The sequence below is a fragment of the Eumetopias jubatus genome, unplaced genomic scaffold, assembly GCF_037043125.1.
Source record: "Eumetopias jubatus isolate StellerSeaLion01/CBP00866 unplaced genomic scaffold, mEumJub1_p1.0 scaffold_1, whole genome shotgun sequence".
In the NCBI taxonomy this organism is placed as follows: domain Eukaryota; kingdom Metazoa; phylum Chordata; class Mammalia; order Carnivora; family Otariidae; genus Eumetopias; species Eumetopias jubatus.
This window is the reverse complement of record NW_028274807.1, coordinates 2,152,672-2,180,035: the sequence shown is the minus strand read 5'-3', so window position 1 is coordinate 2,180,035 and position 27,364 is coordinate 2,152,672. Positions and strand designations below refer to the sequence as shown.

Sequence of the window (27,364 nt, the reverse complement as noted above, 5' to 3'; positions counted from 1 at the left end):
ACCGCATGATTAAAATAAAAACTTTATTTAAAAATAAATAATAAAACTGAAAACTCAGGAAAGAACAGAATACACACACCATTTGGTAATTGTGAGATGAAGAGGGGAATAAGAACAGTGTCTGGGATGGACTATGGGAGTCACCCCTCCAGGGTCTGCAGGTGCAGCAGGGGAGGGGGCAGTCCCCCGAGCCAACACACCCTTGTTCAGTGAAGAGTGTCTGGGCCATGTGTAGAGCAGACCAAATTCACACCAAAGATACACAAGCAAAAATGGGAAGAGGAGCCCAGGTTTTAGACACACCCGACCATGAGCCAATCAACCAACAGGAGCTCTGCATCCTAGTGTTTGCTTTCCGGACACAAGCCACCAGCCCTCACCAGACACATTCAGAGTCTTGGGGATGATGTTACAAACATCTTAAAGCAAATAAACTAGTAAGGGTTGTCAGGAAACACACTCTGAGCAATAACAAGGAAAAGGAAGGCTGGTCAAGACTCAGGCGAGGCTCAGTACCCCAAGGACAGATATAAAAGCCCCGATGCCAAGAGCACCTCACGCACGCACCTGTCACACACATCCCTGTCCAGCTCACCTCCCAGCACAAAACTCCAGCATGGCCGACACCTGCTGCTCCCGGACGTACGTCATGGCCGCGTCCACCCTGTCCGTCTGTTCCAGCGACCTGAGCTGTGGCAGCCGCGTCTGCTCACCTACCGCTTGCACCAGATCCTCCCGGCAGGTGGACAATTGCCAAGAGACCTGCTGCGAGCCCCCCTGCTGCGCCCCCAGCTGTTGCCAGTCCAGCGGATGCACCCTCCCCTGCTGTGCACCCCCCTCCTGCCTGACCCTCATCTACACCCCTGTGAGCTGCGCGTCCAGCCCCTGCCAGTCAGCCTGCACCAGCTCCTGCCAGCCCTCCTGCTGCAGCTCCTCCCCCTGCCAGGAAGCCTGTGGCACGTCCGTCTGCTGCACCCCTGTCTGCTGCAAGCCCGTCTGCTGCACCCCTGTCTGCTGCACCCCTGTCTGCTGCAAGCCCCTTGGCTGCACCCCTGTCTGCTGCGAGACCTCCCCCTGCTCGGCCGCCTCATGCTGCCAACAGTCTAGCTGCCAGCCCCCCTGCTGCAGCTCCTTGCCCTGTCAGGAAACCTGTGGCGCATCCGTCTGTTGCACCCCTGTCTGCTGCAAGCCCCTCTGCTTCACCCCTGTCTGCTGCAAGACCTCCCCCTGCTCAGCCCCCTCCTGCAGCTGGCCCAGCCCCTGCTCCTCGTCCTGCTGCAGGCCTTCCTCCTGCGTGTCCCTGCTCTGCCGGCCCGTGTGCAGGCCCGCCTGCTGCGTGCCCATCTCCTCTTGTCAGCCCAGCTGCTGCCGCCGGGCCTCCTGCGTGTCCCTGCTCTGCCAGCCCGTGTGCAGGCCCGCCTGCTGCGTGCCCGCGTCCTCCTGCCAGCCCAGCTGCTGCCGCCGGGCCTCCTGCGTGTCCCTGCTCTGCCGGCCCGTGGGCTCCCGCCAGGCCTGCTGCGTGCCCGCCTCGGCCCAGAAGTCCTGCTGCTGACGGGGCCCGTCCCCCCCGGGGCCATCTGGGCTCAGGACCCACCCGGTGACGGTGGTCCTCCCAGCCCCCCCTCAGTCCAGTCCTGACCCCAGGACGGGGGGTCCCCCATGTGTCCACTCCCCTGACCTGACCTTGACCTCCTAGCTCCCAGGCACGCTGACCCCGCTGCTCCCCGGGAGGTGCCTACACCTGCTCTGGTCCCCTGTCCTTCCCTCCCAGTTTCTCTGCTCGGGTCCCTTGGCCTCAACGGCCGACCTGTCAGCACCTCCTCGGGCACCCCAATAAACTCACTTCACCAACGGATCTGCTTCCTTTCCTCTGACCCTCATGGGGGCGGGGGGATCCCAGGGTTTTGACCAGACACTGGTCTCCTCCCGCTGTGAACATTTCTAGGAATGAGGGACTGAGAAATGGCGCAGGGCAGGGGCCTGACTCCTCTGGGCAGGGCCCCGGGCTGGGAGCCATGTCCTCGCCCAGGATGGTCAGTGCTGCTGGGCCCTGCGTGCCCAGGGCTTCCCGAGGCTGGGCACCTGCACACGGGTTGTGGTCTGGGGGTTCTCAGCCCCTGGCCCGTTTCCACCCACTGCCCCAGCTGGGCAAACCGGCCCCAGACAAGCGGGCCTGGGGGCTGCAGGCAGCACAGCCCCTATGGGCCTGGGGTCCCCCTGGGGTCCTCCCGCGGGCTCTACCCATTTCTCGGAAAGGTGGTGTCGTGGGGGAGGCACTGCTCCAAGCTCCTGAAGAAAACGACTAGGTTTGAAACAAAATATTAAGGGTGGGTGGCAGGGCCCCAGGATCCCATCCTGGGCTGGACTCAGGGCCACCATCTGGTACGTCTGGACTCTGCCTGGGAGCACGAGGGACTCAGAGTCCCGGTGCGGGGCCTTCCCTGTGAACTGAGAACCCCGTCAGGCCACGATTGCTGTGGACAGTGGCCTGCTCTGGTGTCAGGATGCCAGTGGCATCGTGTGAGGACATGTGTGGACAAGGGCGGGGACATCCAGCAAGATCACCTGCCAGCATGGCCGGTACTGTCCCACCCAGGCCCCCACCCCCACCCTAGGAACACTTGTCCTGAGTGGTTTGCACAAGTGACCTGTAATTCTCCAGGCCTTTCCCCAGCCTCTTGGGCCATGCCACTGGTGAAGACCCTTCCAGTTGCGGTCCACACCACCCAGGGCCATGTGCTCTGCCCATCCAGCCAAAGACCCTTTGCGGGGGTGCTGATAAACTCCCACGCCCCACTTTGGTGATGGCGCCTGGAGTGTGTTTCACGCTCGGGCCCTCTGTGCTCTGTTGTCACCTCGCTCTAGAGTCTCACTTCCACAGCGTTCGTAATGTTGAACGCCCTGAGCCGTGTACTATTCCTTTGATTTATTCACAATAAACACCACCGGCCTCACCCAGCCGTAGCCATGCTTGTGGGTCTGCACAACTACAGGTACCCAAAGGATGGGGGTTTAATCTCACACCTGCTCTCTGAGATCCGAGCTCCTCATCCCCTCTTTACGAGGAGGAAACTGAGGGATGAAGTGTTGGGAAAACACAGTAGCAAGATACCCATGTGGCTTGTTGCCAGGACGCCATTAAAGCCTCCCAGGAAAGGGGTTTCTGACCAGCCCCAACCTCGACCCTGACCCCACCCAGCCCCAGGCCACCACCTGCCACGCCGGCTGCTCAACAGGCTGCCAGCCAGCCTGTCCCTGGCCTACCTGCTGCCCTTTCCCGGGCTCTGGGAGGGACCAGACCCCCACACAGACCCCTGCACAGCTCTGTTGTGCCAGCTCTTCTGCGCCCAGCCCTCCCCCTGCAGCCCAGTGGGCTACATGCCCATGAGCTCCCCATCGGGGTCCTGCCTGCCTCACTTAGACCGTCACCGAAAGTAGCCCTGCTTGCTGCTGAGCCAGGACTTCCCCAAGCCCATCCTCAACTCCAGAAGAGGCCACCAAGCCCAGCCCCTCCCTTTCACAGCCAGTGAATCGGTCATCATGGAACTCCTTCCAGGGATGACCCAGCCACATCTGCATCCCCCACAGAAAATGCCGCCAAAGCACCCCCAGGATGCCCTGAAAGGTGAAGATCATGGACCCTGCTGGGTCTGACAGGCAAGTGGCAACTCCCTCATGCCCACACCACCCCAGGGTCAGTCAGAGGCACTGTCCCTCTGCAACTCCCTGTCCACAGAATAACCCCACCAAATACTTTAGTGTCTCGCACACTTCCCTTCTGTTTCCTGTGGTCATTTTGCTGACAAAGAGGACCCACAGCTGATCTGGGAATGGGGGGCTCAGGGGAGACGTGTGACCACTAGCCAGCACCCAAGGGTCTCTGCCACTCCTCTCTGGGGCTTATACTGCCACCTTTGGGGGAACTGGGAGCTCTGCCTGCCAGTCATGTCTACCTCAGGTCATCGATCTGCTGTCTGGCCACCATCACGGGTCTGAAGCTTTGCTCCAGGAAAATCCCGTGGGCTGAGAACCAAGACTCCAACCCACAATGAGTAAAAGCAGCTTCTCCCCATGCACAGGTGTGGGCTGTTGCAGAGGTCAGCACAGGCCACAGTCTTGCTGGGGACAGAGGAGACTGGCAGTTGGCTTGTCCAGTGCCTGGACGGTCTTCTTGGGACAGGTGGGCATCCTGGACTCATGCCTACATTCACAGACACCAGAATGCCCTGTGTTCCAGCACCAGGCTATCTGCTGGGATGCAGAGGGTGAAAAACAGGACACAGCCTCTGGAGCTCCCGTCTGCTAGGCTGGGTTGGCAGAGAGCAGCTGGGAAAGGAAGACTGGGGACAGCAATAGTGGAGAAGGGCCAGAACAGTGTGAGAACATGTCCAGACCAGAAGGTGGGAGGAAATGTGAACACACATGTCCAGATGTAGCCAGATGCAGCTTCCCACACACATGAGCAAATCTGAGAATGAATACCTGGAACTGCAGAGCAATGGGTCAGATGGTGGAGGTGTAGAAATCACATTGCTCACAAGATGGTCTGGGTCCTCCTTTTTTTTATTATTTAAATTCAATTAGCTCATCATTAGTTTCAGATGTAGTGTCCAATGACTCATCAGTTGTGTAATAATCCAGTCAAGAAACAGGCAGAAGACATGAACAGACATTTCTCCAAAGAAGACATACAAATGGCCAACAGACACACATCACTTGTCATCAGGGTCTGGGTCTTCTTAATAACAGCCTAGATTCACAGCATGGGGCCTTATATTTTTCTATCTTTGCCAACTTGATAAGGAATAATACCTTATCATTGCCTCTTTTACCTAGACACATAGCATCCCACGGGTGGATACACCATTATTGATTTATGCAAAAACAGGGGAACAGGCACTAAAGTCTCTCTAGTTTTGATTGTTACAAACAACACCATCATGAGCATCCTCCCTGCTTACCTGTGTGCACTACTGTATGTTTTCACTGTGCCTAAATTCCTAGAAGTGGGACTTGCAGGTCAGAGTGTTTGCTGATTTTAAATTCTGAGAGATATTAACAAATGTCCTCAAAAGGACTTTTCAAAATTGTGCCTACTAAGAGTGATGTTGGAGAACATCAGGAATGGGGAACTCTGAGGGCCCACCTCCTCACCCCCACAGAAACACTGAAGACACTGGCAAAGCTGCCAGAATCAATTTCATCTGAACTGTGGAAAATGGTCAAAGGTTTACAGTGACCAAGGGAAATCATCATTAACACAAAAGCCACTGCAGCCTGGTGGACTGGGTCCCAGTGAGGGCCCTGGTTCTGGAGGGAGAGAGTGGGCCCCATTCTCTGAGAAGTGTGGTTGTCTGTGCAGTGGCTCTGGAGGTGCCCACATCAAGGGCTTGGCTTTATTTCTCATAACATGTAACTCTTTCAAGGCAGAGAAGCAGCTACACAGAGAGTGTTTGTCAAATGAACCCATTGTTGCCTGGGAAAAGGGTTATCAGTTGTGGCAAACAGAAGACACACCAAAATGCTGAGGACAGAAAGCTGGGGAATGAAATGCTTGGAGGAACAAGGCTTTCGGGCTTCCACAGGTGGCTGGCAGTCCAGAAGACCCCACACATGCCCACAAGGGGCTCATGCTCAAAAAGGAACTGAGAAGGCCCTGAGCACTCACCACTGAATACACGTCCAGCTCTGACCGGCAGGAAGTGAAAGCAAAGGCAGAGCTGTAAACTGCCTGGCCCAAGGTTGTGGGCATGGTCCCAACAGGCAAGCAGAGCCCAGCCACAAAGACTGGGAAAAAAATATTGTTTGGCTCCAGGTGTTTAAGGAGCTGTCTGTCAAATCACTATCTGACCACTAGCTAATAGAACAGTGACCACATCTGACAAAGAGTGCAGTCATTACAAAATAATTTAGGTAAATGAAAGTTAAAAGAGGTCATTGCTAGTGGTTAGACCTGCCCTACAAGAAATGATAATTCAGGCTGAAATAAAAGGGCACTAAACAGAAACACAATGATAGGTCACAACAATCAGCAACAATAAACTATAGGGAAGGAGAGAATCTGATATTCGGAATTATCACATTATAATATTCAAAATGTCCAATTTTCAACAAAAACTATGAAGTATGCAAAGAAGGAAGAAAGGATGGCTCATTCACAGGGAAAAAAGCAATTAGCAGGAAATGCCCCTGAGGAAGCCCAGGGATTGAACTTTCTAGACAAAACCTTTAAATACATTCTCTTAATATCCTCTAAGAGTCAAAGAAAACCATGGACAAAGAACTAATAGAAACCAAGAGCATAATGTTCACCAAATTGAGAATATCAATAAAGAGACAGAAGTATAAAAAAGGAACCAAATAAAAACTGTAGGGTTATTGAACCAATTGCAATAACTGAAATGATAACCTCACTAGAGGAGCTCAATAGCACATGTGAGCGGGCAGAAGAAAGAATTAGTAAATACGAAGACAGGACAGTTGAAATACTCCAGTCTGAGGAGTAGTTGGGAAAAAGGAATAAGGATAAATGAACAGAGATAACAAGACCTGTGGGACACCATCAAGTAGACCAAAATGCACTTGACAGGAATCTCCAAAAGAGGGGAGAGAGAAAGGGGCAGAAAAAATATTTGAAGAAATAATGGCCAAAAACTTCAAAAAAAAAAAAATATGATTCTACACATCCAAGAAGCTTAACGAACTCCAAGTAGAATAAATCCAGAGACATCCACATTAAGCTACATGATAACCAAGCTATCCAGAGACAAAGAGAGAATCTTAAAAGCAGCAAAAGGGAAGATTAACGCCAATTCTTCATCCGAAATGTTGAGGGCAGGAGGTAGTGGGATGGAGTGGTTTTTTTTTATTATTATTATTTTAAAGATTTTATTTATTTGACAGAGAAAGAGAGAGTGAGAGCAGGACCACAAGCAGGGGGAGTGGGAGAGGGAGAAGCAGGCTTCCTGCGGAGCAGGGAGCCCAATGCGGTCCTCGATCTCAAGACCCTGGGATCATGACCTGAGCCGAAGGCAGATGTTTAATGACTGAGCCACCCAGGCGCCCCGGGATGGAGTGTTTAAAGTGCTGGAAAAGACTGCCAACTAAGAAGTCCATGCCCAACAAATGTAGGAAGGGAAGATTAAGACACTTCAAGGTAAATGAAAGTCAAAAGAGTTCATTGCTAGTGGATAGACCTGCCCTATAAGAAATAATAATTCGGGCTGAAATAAAAGGGCACTAATCAGTGATTTGGAGCCATAGTTAGAGATAAAGAACTCCAGTAAGGGTGTTAGTTTGGGTAGTTTGTGTGCTTATAAGGATTTATGCATTACATCTAACTCTTTGGTGTCCAGTTAGTACTCACACATAACCTTTTTCACTTATACAAGGTCAGTAATGATATCCCCATTTTTATTTAATTTGAGTCTTCTCTCTTTTTTTCTTAGTCAGTCTAGCTAAAGGTCGTCCATTCTGTTGCTCTTTTCAAAGAACCAACTTTTGGTTTCATTGAGTCTCTCTGTAGTAGTTCTAGTCTCTAATTAATCTGTGCTTTGTTTCCTTCCTCTGCCAGCTTTGGGTTTTGTCTGCTCTTCTTTTTCTAGTTCTTTAAGATGTAAAGTTAGGTTATGGGTTTAAATACTTCTTTTTTTAAAAATTAAGTGTTGACAGCTATTAATCTGCCTCTGAGCACTGTTTTTGCTGCATCCCGTAAGTACTAGTTCCTTGTGTTGTCATCTGCTTTCATCCCAAAGTATTTTCTAACTTTTCTTGTGATTTCTTTTTCGACCCATTGGTTGTTTCAATGTGTGTTGTTTAATTTCCATTTATTTGTGCATTTTCCCATTTTCCTTCTGTTACTGGTTTTCTTTCCACTGTGGTCAGAGAACTTTGTATAATTTCAGTATTTTAAAATTTACTGAGATTTGTTTTATGGCCCAACATATGGTCTAGTCTGGAAAATATTCCATGGGCACTTGAGAAGAACATGCATTCTGCTGTTGTTGAGTTGAATACTTTGTATACATGTTGGGCTTAGTTGGTTTATAGTGTTATTCAAGGCTTCTGTTTCATTACTGGTCTTTGATCTAGTTGTTCTATTATGTCATTTTTTATTAGAGGAAATTACTTATTGAAGTCTCCAATTATTATTGTAGAACAGAAACTTAGTCAGTTTACAAATTAATTCTGTAATTTTTGCTTCAAGTATTTTGGGAGTCTGTTACTAGGTACGTATATATTTATAATTGTCATATCTTCTTGATATGTTGACCCTTTTATGAATATTTAATGTCCTTTTTTGTCTCCTACTCTAAGTCCATTTTGTCTAATTTTATTATAGCCATCCAGCCCTCTTTTGGTTATTATTTGCATGAAATATCTTTTTCCATACCTTCACTTTCAATCTATTTGTATCTTTGAATCTCAAGTGAGCCAACTGACTCAAGAAGAAATAGGCAAACCGAATAGACATAAAACAAGTAATGAGATCACAGTGTAATCCAAAACCTCCCCCAAAAGTAAAGCCCAGGACCAGATGGTTTCATGCTGAGTTCTGCTAAACATTTATAGAACACTTAACACTAAACTTTCTCAAATTCTTCCAAAAAACAAGATGAGAGAACACTTTATAAATCATTCTATGAGATCTGCATTATCCTGATATCAAAGTCAGACAAAGACAACAACAACAAAACACTACAGACCAAAATTTTTTATAGATTAAGATTTTTAAACCTTCCACAAAATACAATCAAACAAAATCCAGCAGCAAGTTAAGAGAATTATACACCATAACCAAGTGAGTTTATCCCAAGAATGCAAGAGTAATTCAACATATGAAAACCAATCAGAGTAATGCACATTAATAGAATGAAGGGGGGGGAACATGATCATCTCAACTGATGCATAAAAAGCATCTGACAAAAGCCAACACCCTCTCATAATAAAACCCTCAACAAACTATGAGAAGAGAAGTTCCTTAACATAATAGAAGGTAGATGAAAACCCACAGGGAACATCAGCCCCCATGGTGAAAGACTGAAAGCCTTCCCCTAAGCTAGGAACAGGCAAGGATGCTCGTTTTCACCACTTCTATTCAACACTGTGCTAGAAGTGCTAGCCAGAGCAATTTGGCAAGAAAAACAAATAAAAAACATCCAAATTAGAAGGGAGACATAGAACTTACTACAAAGCTACAGTGATCGAAACAGTGGTCCTGGCATAATGACAGACATATAGGTCAATGGAATAAAATTGAAAGTGTAGGGTGCCTGGGTGGCTCAGTTGGTTAAGTGACGGCCTTCGGCTCAGGTCATGAGCCCGGAGTCCCGGGATTGAGTCCCACATTGGGCTCCCTGCTCAGCAGGGAGTCTGCTTCTCCCTCTGACCCTACCCCCTCTTGTGCTCTCTTTCAAATAAATAAAATCTTTAAAAATAAATAAATAAAATAAAATTGAAAGTGCAGAAATAAACTCATACATATCTGGCCAGTTGATTTTCAACAAGGGTATCAAGATCATTTTGTGGGGAAAGTATAGTCTCTTCGACATATGGTGCTGGGACAGCTGGACATCCACACACAAAAGAATAAAGTTCAACCCTACCTCATACCATATACAAAAATTAACTCAAACACCAATCAAACACCTAAATGTAAGTGTTAACACTATAAAACTCTTGGAAGGAGACATAGGGGTAAATCTGCATGACCTTAGATTTGGCAACAATTTTCTTGGTTATGACACCAAACAAAAGAAAACATAGATAAGTTGTACTTCATCAAAAGTTAAAGTTTTGTGCATTGAAGGATGTTATCAAGAGACTGAAAGGCAACCCACAGAGTGAGAGAAAATATTTGCAAAGCATAATTCTGATAAAGGTTTAGTATCCAGAATACATAAAGAACTCCTATAACTCAATAACAAAACTACAGATACCGAATTAAAAATGGGCAAAGCGCTTTGATAGACATTTCTCCAAAGAAAATATTCAAATGGCCAACAAGCAATTGAAAGGAAACCCAGTATCATTGGTCATCAGGGAAATGTAAATCAAAACCACAATGAAATGCCACTTCACACCCACTAGGGTGGCTGCAATTTTTTTAAAAAAAGAAGAGAACAGAAGCAGTGGTGGGGAGCATGTGGAGAAACTGGAACATCGTACCCTGCCGTTGGAAATGTAAAATGGTGCAGCGGCTGTGGAGAGCAGTCTGGAGCTCCTCAAAAGTTACACATAGAGTTACCACCTGACCCAGCAATGTCACTGCTAGTTATACACCTGGAAGAACTGAAAAGAGGCTTTCAAAAAAAACTTGTACAAAAATGTTCATAGCAGGACTATTCGCAACAGCCAAAAGGTGGAAACAACCCAAATGTCCACTGACTGAGGAACAGAGAAATAAAATGTGGTGAACCCATTTGCTGGAATATTAGCCAGGAACAGGAGTGATGCACGGGCATGCGCTACAACACGGGCGAGCCTAGAAAACTTTATGCTCAGTGAACGAAGTCAGACACAAGAGGCCATATATTGTGTGATTCCTTACATGTGACCTACGGAGTGCAGACTTCACTGGGACATTCTGGCTCTTTCTTGGGGAGAGGACATCTGGTCCTGTCCATGGAAATCCTTCTCCTTGTCACTGGCCTTGGCTGACACGGGGACCGCAGAGGTTCACCAGCCTGCCCAGGAAGGATCAGCCCCACATTTCCTGTGCCCTAAAATATGCACCTCTGTCCTCTTTTCTCCCAATCACAGGCCAGGCCAGCTGCTCCAAGAGAGGTCTTGCACACCCAGGCTGGGTCAACATGGAGCTGTCCCATGAGCCCAGGGCCATCACCCGGAGCCCCCGCACATGACCTGCCAGGTGGAGGCCACAGAGGGAGCCACAGGGAGTCTACACTTTCCCTACAGGTGTCCCGGAGGAACCAGGCTCACACCAGGGACAACCAGCCCTGCCCAGAACGGTCCAAGGTTTATAAGCTGAGCAAGATCATGTCATGACAACAGAACAGGCCCTAATGATGGTCCTCACAGCCCAAAACACCAACACAAGAGAGGCGTGGTGAGCCTTCATCTGGGACAACACAAACATCCGGGACGGTATAAAAGACACTAGCTCCAGCACCTCACACACTCACACTCACACTCACACTCACACGCACACCCTCCTCCAGCCCCACCGCCCCCACCATGGCTGCGTCCACCCTGTCCGTCTGCTCCAGCGACCTGAGCTACGGCAGCCGCGTCTGCCTGCCCGGCTCCTTGGACTCCTGCCCCGACTCCTCCTGGCAGGTGGACGACTGCCCAGAGAGCTGCTGCGAGCCCCCCTGCTGCGCCCCCCCCTGCTGCGCCCCCAGCTGTTGCCAGTCCAGCGGCTGCACCCCTGTGAGCTGTGGGTCCAGCCCCTGTCTGACCCTCATCTGCACCCCCGTGAGCTGTGGGTCCAGCCCCTGCCAGTCAGCCTGCACCAGCTCCTGCCAGCCCTCCTGCTGCAGCTCCTTCCCCTGCCAGGAAGCCTGCGGTGCATCCGTCTACAGCACCCCTGTCTGCTGCAAGCCTGTCTGCTGCACACCTGTCTGCTGCCAGGCCTCCCCCTGCTCGGCCTCCTCATGCTGCCAACAGTCTAGCTGCCAGCCCTCCTGCTGCAGCTCCTCCCCCTGCCAGGAAGCCTACAATGTGTCCGTCTGCTGCACCCCTGTCTGCTGCAAGACCATCGGCTGCACCCCTGTCTGCTGCAAGCCTGTCTTCTGCACCCCTGTCTGCTACGAGTCCTCCCCCTGCTCAGCCCCCTCCTGCAACCAGCCCAGCCCCTGCTCCTTGTCCTGCTGCAGACCCTCTTCTTCCATGTCCCTGCTCTGCCGGCCTGTGTGCAGGCCCGCCTGCTGCGTACCCGCCTCCTCCTGCCAGCCCAGCTGCTGCCGCCGGGCCTCCTGCATGTCCCTGCTCTGCCGGCCCGTGGGCTCCCACCAGGCCTGCTACATGCTCACCTCAGCCCAGAAGTCCTGCTGCTGACCAGCTTGAACCTCTGTGTCTGGTGCTGCCATCTTTGTTCCCAGGCACAAATGTCCTCTCTTAGGAGCCCTGACGCCCCTCTGTGGGCACCAGGACCACCCCTCGGCCCCTCGGTGGACACACAGCTGCTGCCTACTGGGGATTCGAACATGCCGCCACCGCTTTCTGCCAACAGATGGCCCACAAGTCCCTCAACGGAGGTGGACTGTGGCACCCCGGGAACCCTCTTCTGTAGGATCGGTTCCTTGTGTTCCGCACGACAAAGGCCAATTGCTATAATCAATAAAATGTTTGTGTCATGACCTAGAGACTGGTGTTTGTTTTCTCCTCCTCCTCAGAGACCACTCCAGACTGGAGCTCTGTCTGGTGGAAGCAAACAATAAAGACATAGTCTCAAATTCCAAGTTCAAAGCACCTGAGAGATGTCTGAATGTGGATCTGCACGCTCCACGTCCCTTCCCGGCCCCGCGGCCCACCCTCCCCACGGTGAAGAGCCCTCCAAGCCTGGGCCTGGGGGGTGAGAGCGGTTGCACAAGGCTTAGAGCTCCAGCCCACGCCTGGCCCCCTGCCCATGCAGGTTAAAGAGCTGGGGAGTAGCACGATCCTAACTGGTGGGCACTGGAGGGTCCAGTATCTAGCACCGTGCTGACTCCCTTGGAGAGAGGTGTCCACACAGAGGACCTGTGTGGTCCTGCATGCATGCTGGTCTGGGCACAGGGGCTGATGCTCTGCAGCACCAGCAAATCCCTGTAGACCCCAAGAGGGGTGCAGGGGTCGGTTCAGACATCATTCATTCTACTCAAGATCTCAAGGCCTGATTGAGGAGACAGGGAGCAAAAAGATGCCTTGTTGACAAATCCTCAGGACAGTGGAAGAGGATGAGCCTGCAGTCTCAGTGGACCTCTAGCACTAGAGGATCAAGTGGCCACCAGTCAGACCAGCCAGGTCAGCATTAGGCTCCCTACCGATCCCTGTGCCAGGAACAGATGGAAGAAGCCCACAGGAGCAGAACAGCAAAGGCCCAGCAGGTGGAGGGAGGAATAGAAGGTATCTCCTCACAGAGGCTGACTTCACCCCTACCCCAAGTTAGCTCTATCCCAGGGAAGAGGAGACAGAGCAAAAACCCTAAGGGGGCCTTTAAAGAGAAAGGGGCTGGGTTGTAAACCCGCCTTGACTCTTAAATCCCTCAGTTGCCTGAATTTATCCAAAATCTGTGCCCATTACTTGTTCATTCAAATTTAATAAAAAACATGACTGTCTGCATAGATACTGAGACCTCGATGGATTCTTCACGGCACAGAGTTAAAGACCTGGAGGAAGGTTTCACCTCATCCATAACCAAAAAGAGTGAAGTACAGGGATGTTGACTCACGTGGAAACCAGCAAACCACAGTGTTGCCAAAATAGTCCATGGGAGGGTCAGGCAGGGGCCCCTGCAGGATGTACCCCTGCTCTGGCCCCGTGGCACGAACACATCCAGGACCTTCTCACGGTTCCTGCAGGAAAGTCGCTCACAGCTTTGGAAGACACAGCCGGTCACCCTGTGGCCAGGCTGCTCCTGGTCAGGGTGGCTTACGGTCAGCTAGACTGCTCACAGACAGGGGGTCTACCCAGTCAGCCAGATTTCTCACAGATGGGCCATCTACATGGTCAGAGGGAGTGCTCACAGACGGGGTGTCTACACAGACAGCCAAACTGCTCACAGACGGGGTGTCTACACAGTCAGCCAGACTATTCACAGAGTGGGCATGTACACAGTCAGTCAGAGTGCTCACAGATACGGCATCTACATGGTCAGACACACTGCTCACAGACGGGGCATCTACATGGTCGTCAGACTGCTCACAGATGGGGTGTCTACATAGTCAGAGTACTCACAGATGGGCAACTACACGATCAGACACATTGCTCACAGATGGGGTGTCTACATAGTCAGCCAGACTGCTCACAGATGTGGTGTCTACACAGTTATCCAGACTGCTCACAGACAGGGCATCTACACAGTTAGCCAGGCTGCTCACAGATGGGGGGTCTACATGGTCAGTCAGATTGCTCACAGACGGGGAGTCTACACAGTCAGTCAGACTGCTCACAGATGGGGTGTCTACACAATTAGCCAGACTATTCATAGTCAGGTATCTACATGGTCGTCAGACTGCTCACAGACAGGGCATCTATACAGTCAGCCAGACTGCTCATGGATGGGGCATCTACACAGTTAGCCAGGCTGCTCACAGATGGGGCATCTACATGGTCAGCCAGACTGCTCACAGATGGGGCATCTGCACGGTCAGGCAGACTATTCTTGGCTGGCGGGTCTACACAGTAAGCTGTCTGCTCACAGACAGGGTGTCTACACAGTCAGATGGACTGCTCCAGGCCAGGCGTCTACACGGTCAGCCAGACTGCTCACAGACAGGGTGTCTACACAGTCAGCTGGACTGCTCCAGGCCGGGCGTCTACATGGTCAGCCAGACTGCTCACAGTCAGGTGTCTATGCAGTCAGTCAGACTGCTCACAGACAGGGTGTCTACGCAGTCAGCTGGACTGCTCCAGGCTGGGCATCTACATGGTCAGTCAGACTGCTCACAGACAGGTGTCTACATGGTCAGTCAGGCTGCTCACAGACAGGGTGTCTACACAGTCAGCTGGACTGCTCCAGGCCGGGCGTCTACATGGTCAGCCAGACTGCTCACAGTCAGGTGTCTACACAGTCAGCCAGACTGCTCACAGACAGGGTGTCTACACAGTCAGTCAGACTGCTCACAGACAGGGTGTCTACACAGTCAGCCAGACTGCTCACAGTCAGATGTCTACGCAGTCAGTCAGACTGCTCACAGACAGGGTGTCTACGCAGTCAACCAGACTGCTCACAGTCAGGTGTCTACGCAGTCAGTCGGACTGCTCACAGACAGGGTGTCTATGCTGTCAGCTGGACTGCTCCAGGCCGGGTGTCTACATGGTCAGCCAGACTGCTCACAGTCGGGTGTCTACGCAGCCAGCCAGACTGCTCACAGACAGGGTGTCTACACAGTCAGCTGGACTGCTCCAGGCCGGGCGTCTACACGGTCAGCCAGACTGCTCACAGACAGGGTGTCTACACAGTCAGCTGGACTGCTCCAGCTGGGCGTCTACACGGTCAGCCGGCCACCATTGCCCAGCAGTGGAGATGGTGAAGTCAGAGGTGACGGGTGTCTTTACTTTGGGAAGCTTCTTTAACACGTGTTCACAATGCAGCGACAATGTTAAGTTGTCAGATCTCAGTGAGCCCTTCTGTGGGCAGCCCCCGGACCCGGACGCCCCGTCACCCATCATGCCTGAGACTGGGATGGTCACAGCCCTCAGAGGCATCACTGAGGAGACGGGGCAGGCCTCCCCTGCTGTCTGGTGGTTGGTGCCGTGGCCGCGGGGGTGCCTGGAGGGAGGGTGTCTGCAAGGCCAGGGCGTGACGTGCAGTGGCTGGACACCCGTGATGGTGAGACCGGTGGCCGGCAGTGGGGTCTGCATGGGACCAAGCATGAGGAAGAGCCGCGCATAGGAGGTGCTCCGAGAGTCCCTCCTGAATTTCCCATCCTTATAACCCGTGACCTCACAATAATGGATGTTTCCAGATACGTGGATATGTGGTCCTGCTGCAGGGAGGACCCCCTCGAAGGCGCTCCTCTTAGACTATTTCTTGGTTCTCACACAGCTCCCCCCTGGCACCCTGGTGTGCCTCGGCTCCCTTGTGCTGATGACCGTGCCCTCTCTGTGTGCCTCCCGCCCATCTCCGGGGCGGCCCCAGCGCCCTTGCTCTTGGGTGGCCCATGGCCACACCACAGGGGCTAAGGCCGCGCCGTCAGGGGCAGGTCTGGTTCCCCGGCCCGGAACAGTGCAGGCTCCCCGCAGGAGCACACAGGAGGGCGGCCGTCCGGGGCTGTGCGGCAGAGGCTGGGTCTGTGCCGTGGCCACGGAGACACACCGCACACTCGGTGGCTGCAGCAGCACCCGCGGACTCTGACGGCTCGGAGGCCAGAGTCTGAAGCAGGCCTCAGGGGCTAAAACCAAGCTGTGGCCAGGCTGGGTCCTCCCGGAGCGTCCGCCCAACCTGCTCACTGTCCCTCCCAGCCGCCAGCGGCGCCACCTGCTCCGTGGGGCATTTACACGGTCAGTTGAACTGCTCATAGATGAGGCGTCTACACAGTCAGCGGGCTACCGTTGCCCAAGGAGAGAATGAGTCGGAGGGGACGGTGCTCCAAACCCGCAGTACGGTGTCCCGCTTCCCACGGCCTCCTCTTCCGTGGCAGCCCTTCCTCTCCCTTCTCCCAAATCCCTGGGATGACGCGAGCCCACCGGGCAATCCAGGACGGCTCCCATTGCAAGACCCTCAGTTCACCCCATCTGGGAAGCCACCTCGCCTGTAGGGCTGTATCCACCAGTTGTGGGGATGAGGAAGTGGACATCTCCGGGGCCACGGAAGTTACCCACAAAGCCCTGTCCCCCCAAATGGGAGGAGGAGGTATACTCTTCTAGGGAGCGTACACTTTTAATTTTTAGACCAGGTTGGCTCTGCATATTAATTGCTGAGCAGGAGACCTTTTTACCTAAAAGGGGTCAGATCAGAAAGTTAGGGATTCGCCCTCAGTGCCACCCAGCAGAGTAAGAAATAACCTCACTGGTTCAAGGGACAAAGTGGGACAAAGGAAGCCCTGGGGCCCATCAGGCTGAGCTAGGAGCGCCCACTCGCCCAAGAGGCCACCTCTGAGTGGTCAGCGCCCTGTGCACGGCCATCTGGTAACCTGTGGCTTCTCTGCAGAGGGAGCTTTCCTGGATTCTGGGAGCTCCCCCTGGAGGAAGCAGTTTAGGGAAAGGCACTAAGGGAGAGACACCGCACACACTCGGGTGGACTTCAAATGCACTCTGGGATTTATTAGACCTTTGTGTGGGTGGCTGCAGAGCCTGGGCACTCCGCACCAGCCAGGTGGGTGCTGGGTGAATGGCCCAGGTCGGGGCCAGGGACACTAGGGGCGACTCTCTCCGCCTGGTTAGCTGTAAGATGGTCAGTCGGGTCCAGAAGGTCTGAAGTGGATGATGTCTGGGCTGCCTGGTAGGAGTTCGGAGAGCAGCCACTTCTGACCGCACGGAGGAGGGGTCCTAGGAAGCCATGGGCTCAGCAGCAGTTAGAGGTGCCGCAGGGGGCAGGCCTGCAGACCAGGGTGGGGCAGGAGGGCTGGCAGCCCCCAGAGGACTGGCAGGAGGGAGCCACATACACAATGGGCTTGTAGCTCACGGGCAGGCACACAACTGGCTTGCAGCTCACGGGCAGGCACACAGCAGGCTTGCAGCTCACGGGCACGCTGCAGGACATCTGGCAGGAGCTGGGCATGCAGCAGGATGTCTGGCAGGAACTGGGGGTGCAGCAGGTCACCTGGCAGGGGCTGGGGGTGCAGCAGGCCATCTGGCAGCTCAGAGGCACGCAGCAGGACGTCTGGCAGGAGCTGGGCACGCAGCAGGACGTCTGGCACGGGCTGGGCACGCAGAAGGACGTCTGGCAGGAGCTGGGCACGCAGCAGGACGTCTGGCAGGGGCTGGGGGTGCAGCTGGCCTGCTGGCAGCCCGTGGAGCAGCTGGTGAAGTACATGGCGGTGTGGGGCTGGAGTGGAGTCAGGGTGGAGGACAGGGCTGGTCTGGAGGCTCCTTCCCCAGGCAGCCTTTATACCCGGGCTGTGGCATCCTGGCAACAAGCCACACAGGTGCCTTCCTCCTGGTTGCCTGACTGTTTTCCTCCTCTTCCTCCTCTGTGCGTCTCTTCCTGGAGTTTCTGGGGGAAGTTCAGGAAACTGCAACAGCTGGAGGCTCAGTGTGACCCAGCAGCCCTGTGATTTCTGGACTCAGAGCCCAGGTTGGATGGTGAAGGAGCATCAGCTGGGGATAGGAGACCCCACATCAGGATGTTCAAGGTCCTCCCCAAGCTTACATACCCTGTCCTCTGTCCACATAAGCACCATCCTGCTCGCCAGACCAGGGGTCCCCCGTTTTGATTTGGAAACTCCGTGATCCAGAAGGTCTTCCCAATGGACCAGAGCCAAGCAGCTGGGCTCCTCATTGCGGACAGCCATGGCCATGTCATCCACCATGTCAACCAGTCCCAGCTTTGTGCCGGGCACTGTGCTAAGCCTTTTACCTGGATCAGCTCATCACTGACCAGTCACCAATCCTTGCCGCCATCCAAGGGGTAGGTGATACCCCTCTTACATGGAGGCGCAGTTAGATTCCATGATGTTGGCGCACTCTCACCACTGGGGTGAAGAAGCAGGAATTTGAAGCTGCGCAGTTTCACTCTGGAGTCTGCGGTCTTTACCATTGTGCCAAATTATGCTGGGGCTTTAGGGGTTTTCTGAGACTCTTGGATCCGTAAGTTAGAATTAAAAAAAAATCAAATTTGGGGTGTTGCCTGGATGACTCAATCGGTTGAGCATCTGACTCTTGATCTCAGCTCAGGTCTTGATCTCAGGGTCATGAGTTCAAGCCCCACGTTGGGTTCCATGCTGGGCATGGAGCCTACTTGAAAAAAAATGGGGGAATTTTGTCCATTATTTATGTTTCAATATTATTCCCTTCTCCTCCTTGAGTTAAAATTGCTTATTGTTAGACTTGCTGATATTGTCCATAGACCGTCTTCATGATTCTCAGTTCTGTTCTCTTTTTCAGATTGGGTAATTCCTACTGATGTGTCTTCATATCGACAGTCTTTCTTATTCTATCGGCCCGGGACTATGATGCCTGGACTCAAGCTGTGTGGTCTGCACTTGTCCACCTGCACCGGCAGCCCAGCACCCACCCTGCAGGACTTCCCACTGTTCCAGGAACGCGCCCATTTCTGCAGCAGTGTCCTCATGCCCCCACGGCTGCTTCTGCTTGGAACACCACCTCCGCCCCCTCCACGTCACCCACATGCCAGCTCAGCATCGCCTCCACACAGAGGTCCCCAAACCACTCGCCAGCACGCCTATTCCTCTCTACGTGCTGAACCTGTTTTCTTTTTTTTTTAAAGATTTTATTTATTTGAGAGAGTGAGAATGAGAGAGAGAGAGAGCACATGAGAGGGGGGAGGGTCAAAGGGAGAAGCAGACTCCCTGCTGGGCAGGGAGCCCGATGTGGGACTCGATCCCGGGACTCCAGGATCATGACCTGAGCCGAAGGCAGTCGCTTAACCAACTGAGCCACCCAGGCACCCATGAACCTGTTTTCCTTTCCGGGACTCAGACCACTCTGGAGTCATTTCATGCATTAACTTTCATCCTCTCGTTTATTCATTGCCCCACAAGGCTCATGAGGCTAGGACGTCTCTGTAGCCAGCACACAATATATATTTGTTGCATGAACAAATCAATTATTGTATAGATTACTAGGAGGCAGAAGTTGGTCACCTTTCTATAAAGGGAAGATAGTAAATATTTCAGGCTTTGCAGGGGCATGGTCTCTCTCATAACCACTCTGCATTATAGTGCAAGCCGTAGACAATATGTAAGCAAATAAGCATGTCTGTTTCCAATAAAACTTTATTTACAAAACAAGGAGCAGGCCAGATTTGTCCCACAGACTTCCCTGCTTCCCAGTTTACAGATCCCTAGTTTAATGTTTTCCTGTGCAAAATAAAAGCTCAGAATGCATCACTGCCTCAAAGTCACCACTGACGGGCATGAGACAAAAAGGAATAAGGGACGCGGTACCGAGTGGAGCGTGGTGTTGTGTGCACATTACTGCCTGGAGAAATAGCACGAACCCCACGCACAGGCAAACCAGAAGATCCTGTTTACAGAAGAAGAAATTGGCCTCTAAGCTAAATGTATTATAGTGGAGCATAACACAGGAGAGTGCGTCCCACAAGATGTTGGGGGAAACATGGTGGAAAGAACTATGAGGAAGTCAACAGTTGTGCTTCTGTGTTGCCAGGACGCCTACAGCTCGGGCATAAAGGCCGCCCGGGGAAGGAGCCTCCAGACATCACCGCCCTCCTCCCTGACTCCACTCCAGCCCCACGCCACCATGTGCTCCACCAGCTGCTCCACGGGCTGCCAGGCGTCCTGCTGCACCCCCAGCCCCTGCCAGGCATCCTGCTATGTGCCCATGAGCTGCCAGCCCGCCGTGTCCGTGCCCGTGAGCTGCCAGCCCGCCGTGTCCGTGCCCATGAGCTGCAAGCCCACCGTGTATGTGGTCCCCTCCTGCCAGTCCTCGGTTTGCCTGCCCGTGAGCTACAAGCCCCTCGTGCTCATGGCCCCCTCCTGCCAGTCCTCCGGGGGCTGCCAGCCCTCCCGCCCCACCTTGCTCTGCAGACCCGTCTCCTGTAGCACCCCGTCCTGCTTCTGGCCATGAGCCTCCCACCCAGCTGCTCCCAGGGCACAGAGGGCCACACCTGCTCCCCTCTTGGAACAAGTCTTCAGTGGCCTCCAGGTTCTGCACAGGGCCCATGAAGAACATGCCCAACGGACCCTCTGAAGCCTGTGGCAAGGATGTAGCAGGATGATCTGGATCCCTCTGTGTCCCCTCTGGGAGGCCCTGGTTTCTGGAGTCCTCTGTCTCCAGCAGGGAACCCACCCTGTGTGAGCCAAATAAACCATGCTTTCCTGATACAGCTTGTCCTTCTGGTTTATCTTCATGTATTTTGAAGTTCTTTTCTTGAATACATATGCAGCCGTAAGCAGAGCAGCCCCGCCTCAAGGAGCCCTCTCTCCAACTGCTCAGCTGGAGAAGGGGGGTCCTTGGAGGGTGCAGGGGGAAGGTTCCCTCCCCACATCCACCACCTGAGACTCACCTTGTAGATGGGGAAGGGCAGAGGAAAAACTACCCACACTGAATAGGGGATGGGAATCGGAGCTCTATGACAGGGAGGGCAGGAAAATCTCACACAAACCCACCCCAACTACAAAGTGGAGTCTGGCCATCACCAGGGAGAGCAGCAGGAACTGAAAGCCTCACCCTCCAAGGCCCAGGCACATAGGCCCTGCTCAAGACTGACCCAGGGTCGGGGCCCCTGGTGGCTCAGTCGGTGAAGCATCTGCCTTCAGCTCAGGTTATGATCTCAGGGTCCTGGAATCAAGCCCTATATCAGGCTCCCTGTTTAGTGGGGAGTCTGCTTCTCCCTCTCCCTCTGCTGCTCCCTCTGCCTGTACTCTCTTGCTTGCAGGCACTCTCTCTCTCTCAAATAAATAAATAAATAAACTATCTTAAAAAAATAAAAAATAAAAAAATAAGACTGACCCAGGGCCAGGACAACAGAGTCTTCCCGTTCCCAGCTCAGCCTGACTGGTACAGCTGCAGGAGCAGTGGCAATCCCTGGGGGGAGGCAGGCATGTGTAGAGGTCCCCTCCATGTGCCAGGCACACAGGGACAGCTGAAAACTTAGGGCAGAGCAAGAATGTTGTGCCTCCAGTGCTTGCCCTAAGCACATGGCACTGGAAGCCCACCAAAAAGGAATCCAAAGTCTTAGGTACCTTGAAGGTCATCACAAAAACAACAAAACCCAAAACAAGGTCAACATCTGAGCAGGTTGATCCAAACTTCCCCCCACCACACTGATGACCTGACAGAAGAGACTCACCCATTTCCAGGAGGAAACACTGTTTATGTCCATTTCAATTAATACATGGTATCTGATATTCAATCAAAAATTAGAAGACATACAAAAAAGCAAGGAAAAAAAAAATCTGTCTATTGTCAGGGGACAAAACAATCAACAAAACTGGACTCAAAAATGACCCAGAGGGCACCTGGGTGGCTCAGTTGGTTAAGCGACTGCCTTCGGCTCAGGTCATGATCCTGGAGTCCCGGGATCGAGTCCTGCATCGGACTCCCTGCTCAGCAGAGAGTCTGCTTCTCCCTCTGACCTTCTTCCCTCTTGTGCTTTCTATCTCTCTCTCTCAAATAAATAAATAAAATCTTTAAAAAAAAATGACCCAGATATTGGAGCTATCAGACAGAAACATTAAAATAACTATGATGAGCAAAATAAGTCAGAGAAAGACAAATACTGTATGATCTCACTTATATGAGGAATCTAAAAAACAAAACAAAGGAAACAAAACAAGGTCATAAGTATAGAAAACAAGACTGGTGGTTTCCAGAGGTAGGGGGTGGAGAGTGAATGAGTGAGGGATATCAAAAGATACAAACTTCCAGGGCAGAGCAAGTTGGCGGAGGAGTAGGAGACCTGGATTTCGTCTGGTCTCAGGAATTCAGCTGAATAGGGATCAAACCATTCTGAACACCTACGAACTCAACAGGAGATCGAAGAAAAGAATAGCAACAACTCTCTGAACAGAAAAGCGACCACTTTCTGGAAGGTAGGACGTGCGGAGAAGTGAATCCGAGGCGATATTCGGGAGGATAGACGGCAGGGGAGGGGGCCTCCGTCGGCCGCTTCTGGCAAGTGCTAGAGCCGCGGAGCACAAAATCGGACCTTTTAGAAGTCGGCTCCGCGGAGGGACGTCGCTCCAGTGGCTAAGCGGGGGGTGGAACCCTCCCGGGACAGTGTGGTCTCAGGACCCTCGGGGTCACAGAAAGACCGGGGGTGCCTGAGTGCGGCAGAGCTCCCAGGGATCGGAGCGGGGAAGCCGGCTGCAGAGACAGAGCCGAGGCGCGGGCTCTCAGCTCGGGGTTCCCATAAACTGTGATCCGCGGCCCAGTCGGGCCACTGCTCCTGCAGCAGGGACCCAACAAGCAGCAGATCCAGGGAGACTCCCCTTCCTTCCCGGGGAGGAGCGGTGCAGGAGCGCACCGCAGGGATCTGCTGGGTTTGGAGACTCCACACGGGGTCGGGTGCCAGAGATAGAAACGCTCGATCACAGGCCGGGTGAGCACAGAGTGCGGCCGGAGACCGGGGACACGGAAGTGACTGCTTTTCTCTGGGGGCGCACTGAGGAGCGGGGCCCCAAGTTCTCGGCTCCTCCGGGGCAGAGATTGGGAGGCCACCATTTTCACCCTGGTCCTCCAAAGCTGTACGGAGAGCTTGCAGGGAACAAAAGCTCCTGAGAGCAAACCCGAGCAGCTTGCTTAGCCCGGACCGACAAGGGCGGGGCAATTCCGCCTCCGGCAAAGACATTTGGGAACCACAGCAACAGGCCCCTCCCCCAGAAGATCAGCCCGAACAGCCAGCAAGCCAAGGCCAAGTTTACCGATCAATGAGAACGGGAGAACTCCAGCGCTAGGGGAATACTGCACATAGAACTCATGGCTTTTTTACCATGATTCATTAGTCTTTCAAAGTTAATTTTTTTAACTGTTTTTTTTTTTATTTTTCTTTTTCCCTTTTTCAACCAACATCTTATCAATCCCTTTTTTAAAAAAACATTTTTATTTTTCATTTTTAGAGTCATAGTCTATCCCTTCATAGTAGTTACCCATATTTTTGGCATATATATATATATGTATAAGTTCTTCTCGCTTTAAAATTTTGATATACAGTTTCTTCTAACAGATCAAAATATACCCTAAATTACTAGTGTATGACTTTGTTCTAGTCTCCTGCCTGATCACATTCTCTCCCTTTATTTTTTCTTTTTTAAATCTTCTTCTTTCTTTTTTCAAACAACTTATCAATTCCTTTTATAAAATCTTTTATAATTTTCATCTTTAGTCATATTCCATCCCTTCATTGTATCAACCCTTATTTTGTACATATATAAGTCTTTCTTTCTTTAAAATTTTAGGAGGCACTTTCTTCTAACAGACCAAAATACACCCAAAATCTAGTGTGTAGCACTGATCTATGCACTGGCCTGATCATATTTGATCATATTCTGTTGTGGATTTTTTTTTTGTTTTGTTCTGTTTTTGTTTGTTTTTATCTTTTTCTTTTTTTTTCTCTTTCTTTTTTCTTTCTTTCCCTTTCTTTTCCCCTGGTTTCAGGTCTTTTCTGATTTGTATACAGTATATTTTCTGGGGATGTTGTTAACCTGTTAGCATTCTGTTCTCTCATTCATCTATTCTCCTCTGGACAAAATGACAAGATGGAAAAAATCACCTCAGCAAAAAGAACAAGAGGTAGTACCGTCTGCCAGGAACCTACTCAATACGGACATTAATACGATGTCAGACCTAGAGTTCAGAATCATGATTTTAAAGATACTAGCTGGGCTTGAAAAAAGCATGGAAGTTATTAGAGAAACCCTTCCTGGAGAAATAAAAGAACTAAAATCTAACCAAGTCAAAATAATAAAGACTATTAATGAGGTGCAATCAAAAATGGGGGCACTAACTGCTAGGATAAATGAGGCAGAAGAGAGAATTAGCAATATAGAAGACCAAATGATGGAAAATAAAGAAGCTGAGAAAAAGAGAGATAAACAACTACTGGATCACGAGGGCAGAATTCGAGAGATAAGCGATACCATAAGACGAAACAACATTAGAATAATTGGGATCCCAGAAGAAGAAGAAAGGGAGAGAGGGGCAGAAGGTATATTGGAGCACATTATAGCAGACAACTTCCCTAATGTGGGCAAGGAAACAGGCATCAAAATCCAGGAGGCACAGAGAACCCCTCTCAAAATCAATAAAAATGGGTCAACACCCCGACATCTAATAGTAAAACTTACAAGTCTCAGAGACAAAGAGAAAATCTTGAAAGCAGCTCGGGAGAAGAGATATGTAACCTATAATGGTAGAAGCATTAGATTGGCAACAGACCTATCCACAGAGACCTGGCAGGCCAGAAAGGACTGGCATGATATCTTCAGAGCACTAAACGAGAAAAATATGCGGCCAAGAATACTATATCCAGCTAGGCTGTCGCTGAAAATAGGAGAGATAAAAAGCTTCCAGGACAAACAAAAACTAAAGGAATTTGCAAACACGAAACCAGCCCTGAAAAAAATATTGACAGGGGTCCTCTAAGCAAAGAGAGAGCCTAAAAGCAACATAGACCAGAAAGGAACACAGACAATATACAGTAACAGTCACCTTACAGGCAATACAATGGCACTAAATTCATATCTTTCAATAGTTACCCTGAATGTAAATGCGCTAAATGGCCCCAATCAAAAGACACAGGCTATCAGATTGGATTAAAAATCAAGACCCATCGATATGCTGTCCGCAAGAGACTCATTTTAGACCCAAAGACACCCCCAGATTGAGTGTGAGGGGGTGGAAAACCATTTACTATGCTAATGGACACCAAAAGACAGCTGGGGTGGCAATCCTTATATCAGACAAATTAGATTTTAAAGCAAAGACTGTAATAAGAGATGAGGAAGGACACTATATCCTATTTAAAGGGTCTATCCAACAAGAAGATCTAACAATTGTAAATATCTATGCCCCTAACATGGGAGCAGCCAATTATATAAGGCAATTAATAACAAAAGCAAAGAAACACATTGACAACAATACAATAATAGTGGGGGACTTTAACACCCCCCTGACTGAAATGGACAGATCATCTAAGCAAAAGATCAACAAGGAAATAAGGACTTTAAATGACACACTGGACCAAATGGACTTCCCAGACATATTCAGAACATTCCATCCCAAAGCAACGGAATACACATTCTTCTCTAGTGCCCATGGAACATTCTCCAGAATACATCACATCCTAGGTCACAAATCAGGTCTCAACTGGTACCAAAAGATTGGGATTAATCCCTGCATATTTTCAGACCACAATGCTTTGAAACTAGAAATCAACCACAAGAGGAAAGTCGGAAAGAACTCAAATACATGGAGGCTAAAGAGCATCCTACTAAAGAATGAATGGGTCAACCAGGAAATTAAAGAAGAATTTAAAAAATTCATGGAAACCAATGAAAATGAAAACACAACTGTTCAAAATCTTTGGGATACAGCAAAGGCAGTCCTAAGAGGAAAGTATATAGCAATACAAGCCTTTCTCAAGAAACAAGAAAGGTCTCAAATACACAACCTAACCCTACACCTAAAGGAGCTGGAGAAAGAACAGCAAAGAAAGCCTAAACCCAGCAGGAGAAGAGAAATCATAAAGATCAGAGCAGAAATCAATGAAATAGAAACCAAAAGAACAGTAGAACAGATCAACAAAACTAGGAGCTGGTTCTTTGAAAGAATTAATAAGATTGATAAACCCCGGCCAGACTTATCAAAAAGAAAAGAGAAATGACCCAAATCAACAAAATCATGAATGAAAGAGGAGAGATCACAACCAACACCAAAGAAATACAAACAATTATAAGAACATATTATGAGCAACTCTATGCCAGCAAATTAGATAACCTGGAAGAAATGGATGCATTCCTAGAGATGTATCAACTACCAAAATTGAACCAGGAAGAAATAGAAAACCTGAACAGACCTATAACCACTAAGGAAATTGAAGCAGTCATCAAAAATCTCCCAACAAACAAAAGCCCAGGGCCAGATTGCATCCCAGGGGAATTCTACCAAACATTTAAAGAAGAATTAATACCTATTCTCCTGAAACTGTTCCAAAAAATAGAAATGGAAGGAAAACTTCCAGATTCATTTTATGAGGCCACCATTACCTTGATCCCAAAACCAGACAAAGATCCCATCAAAAAGGAGAATTACAAACCAATATCCTTGATGAACATGGATGCAAAAATTCTCACCAAAATACTAGCCAATAGGATCCAACAGTACATTAAAAGGATTATTCACCATGACCAAGTGGATTTATCCCTGGGCTGCAAGTTGGTTCAACATCTGCAAATCAATCAACGTGATACAATATATTAACAAAAGAAAGAACAAGAATCATAGGATCCTCTCAATAGATGCAGAAAAAGCATTTGACAAAGTACAGCATCCTCTCTTGATCAAAACTCTTCAGAGTATAGGGATAGAGGGTACATACCTCAATATCATAAAAGCCATCTGTGAAAAACCCACAGCGAATATCATTCTCAATGAGGAAAGCTGAGAGCTTTCCCCCTAAGGTCAGGAACGCGGCAGGGATGTCCACTTTCACCACTGCTATTCAACATAGTATTAGAAGTCCTAGCCACAGCAATCAGACAACAAAAAGAAATCAAAGGCATCCAAATCAGCAAATAAGAAGTCAAACTCTCACTCTTTGCAGATGATATGATACTGTATGTGGAAAACCCAAAAGACTCCACCCCAAAACTGTTAGAACTCATACAGGAATTCAGTCAAGTAGCAGGATATAAAAATCAATGCACAGAAATCAGTGGCATTCCTATACACCAACAACAAGACAGAAGAGAGACAAATCAAGGAGTCGATCCCATTTACAATTGCACCCAAAACCATAAGATACCTAGGAATAAATTTAACCAAAGAGGCAAAGGATCTGTACTCAGAAAACTATAAAATACTCATGAAAGAAATTGAAGAAGACACAAAGAAATGG

The 27,364-nt window shown here is 50.4% G+C and overlaps 3 protein-coding genes across 9 annotated transcripts in view; 2 read left to right on the top strand and 1 right to left on the bottom strand.

Moving 5' to 3' along the window:
* TSPEAR (thrombospondin type laminin G domain and EAR repeats) overlaps window positions 1–27,364 on the bottom strand; it is a 163,297-nt gene that overhangs the window by 99,533 nt on the left and 36,400 nt on the right. The window lies entirely within an intron of this gene.
* On the top strand, window positions 617–1,552 carry LOC114226426 (uncharacterized). Its single transcript, XM_088023644.1, has 2 exons — window positions 617–1,101; window positions 1,249–1,552. Exons 1-2 carry the CDS (start codon window positions 617–619, stop codon window positions 1,550–1,552), a joined length of 789 nt encoding a protein of 262 aa, XP_087879770.1.
* On the top strand, window positions 11,197–12,018 carry LOC148164951 (uncharacterized). Of its 7 annotated transcripts, XM_088025021.1 has the most exons (3): window positions 11,197–11,250; window positions 11,299–11,592; window positions 11,641–12,018. In XM_088025021.1, exons 1-3 carry the CDS (start codon window positions 11,197–11,199, stop codon window positions 12,016–12,018), a joined length of 726 nt encoding a protein of 241 aa, XP_087881147.1. The 7 variants fall into 7 exon arrangements, with proteins under 7 accessions (XP_087881147.1, XP_087881845.1, XP_087881667.1 ...); XM_088025719.1 differs by having other exon boundaries at window positions 11,197–11,473; window positions 11,609–12,018; XM_088025541.1 differs by having other exon boundaries at window positions 11,197–11,485; window positions 11,609–12,018.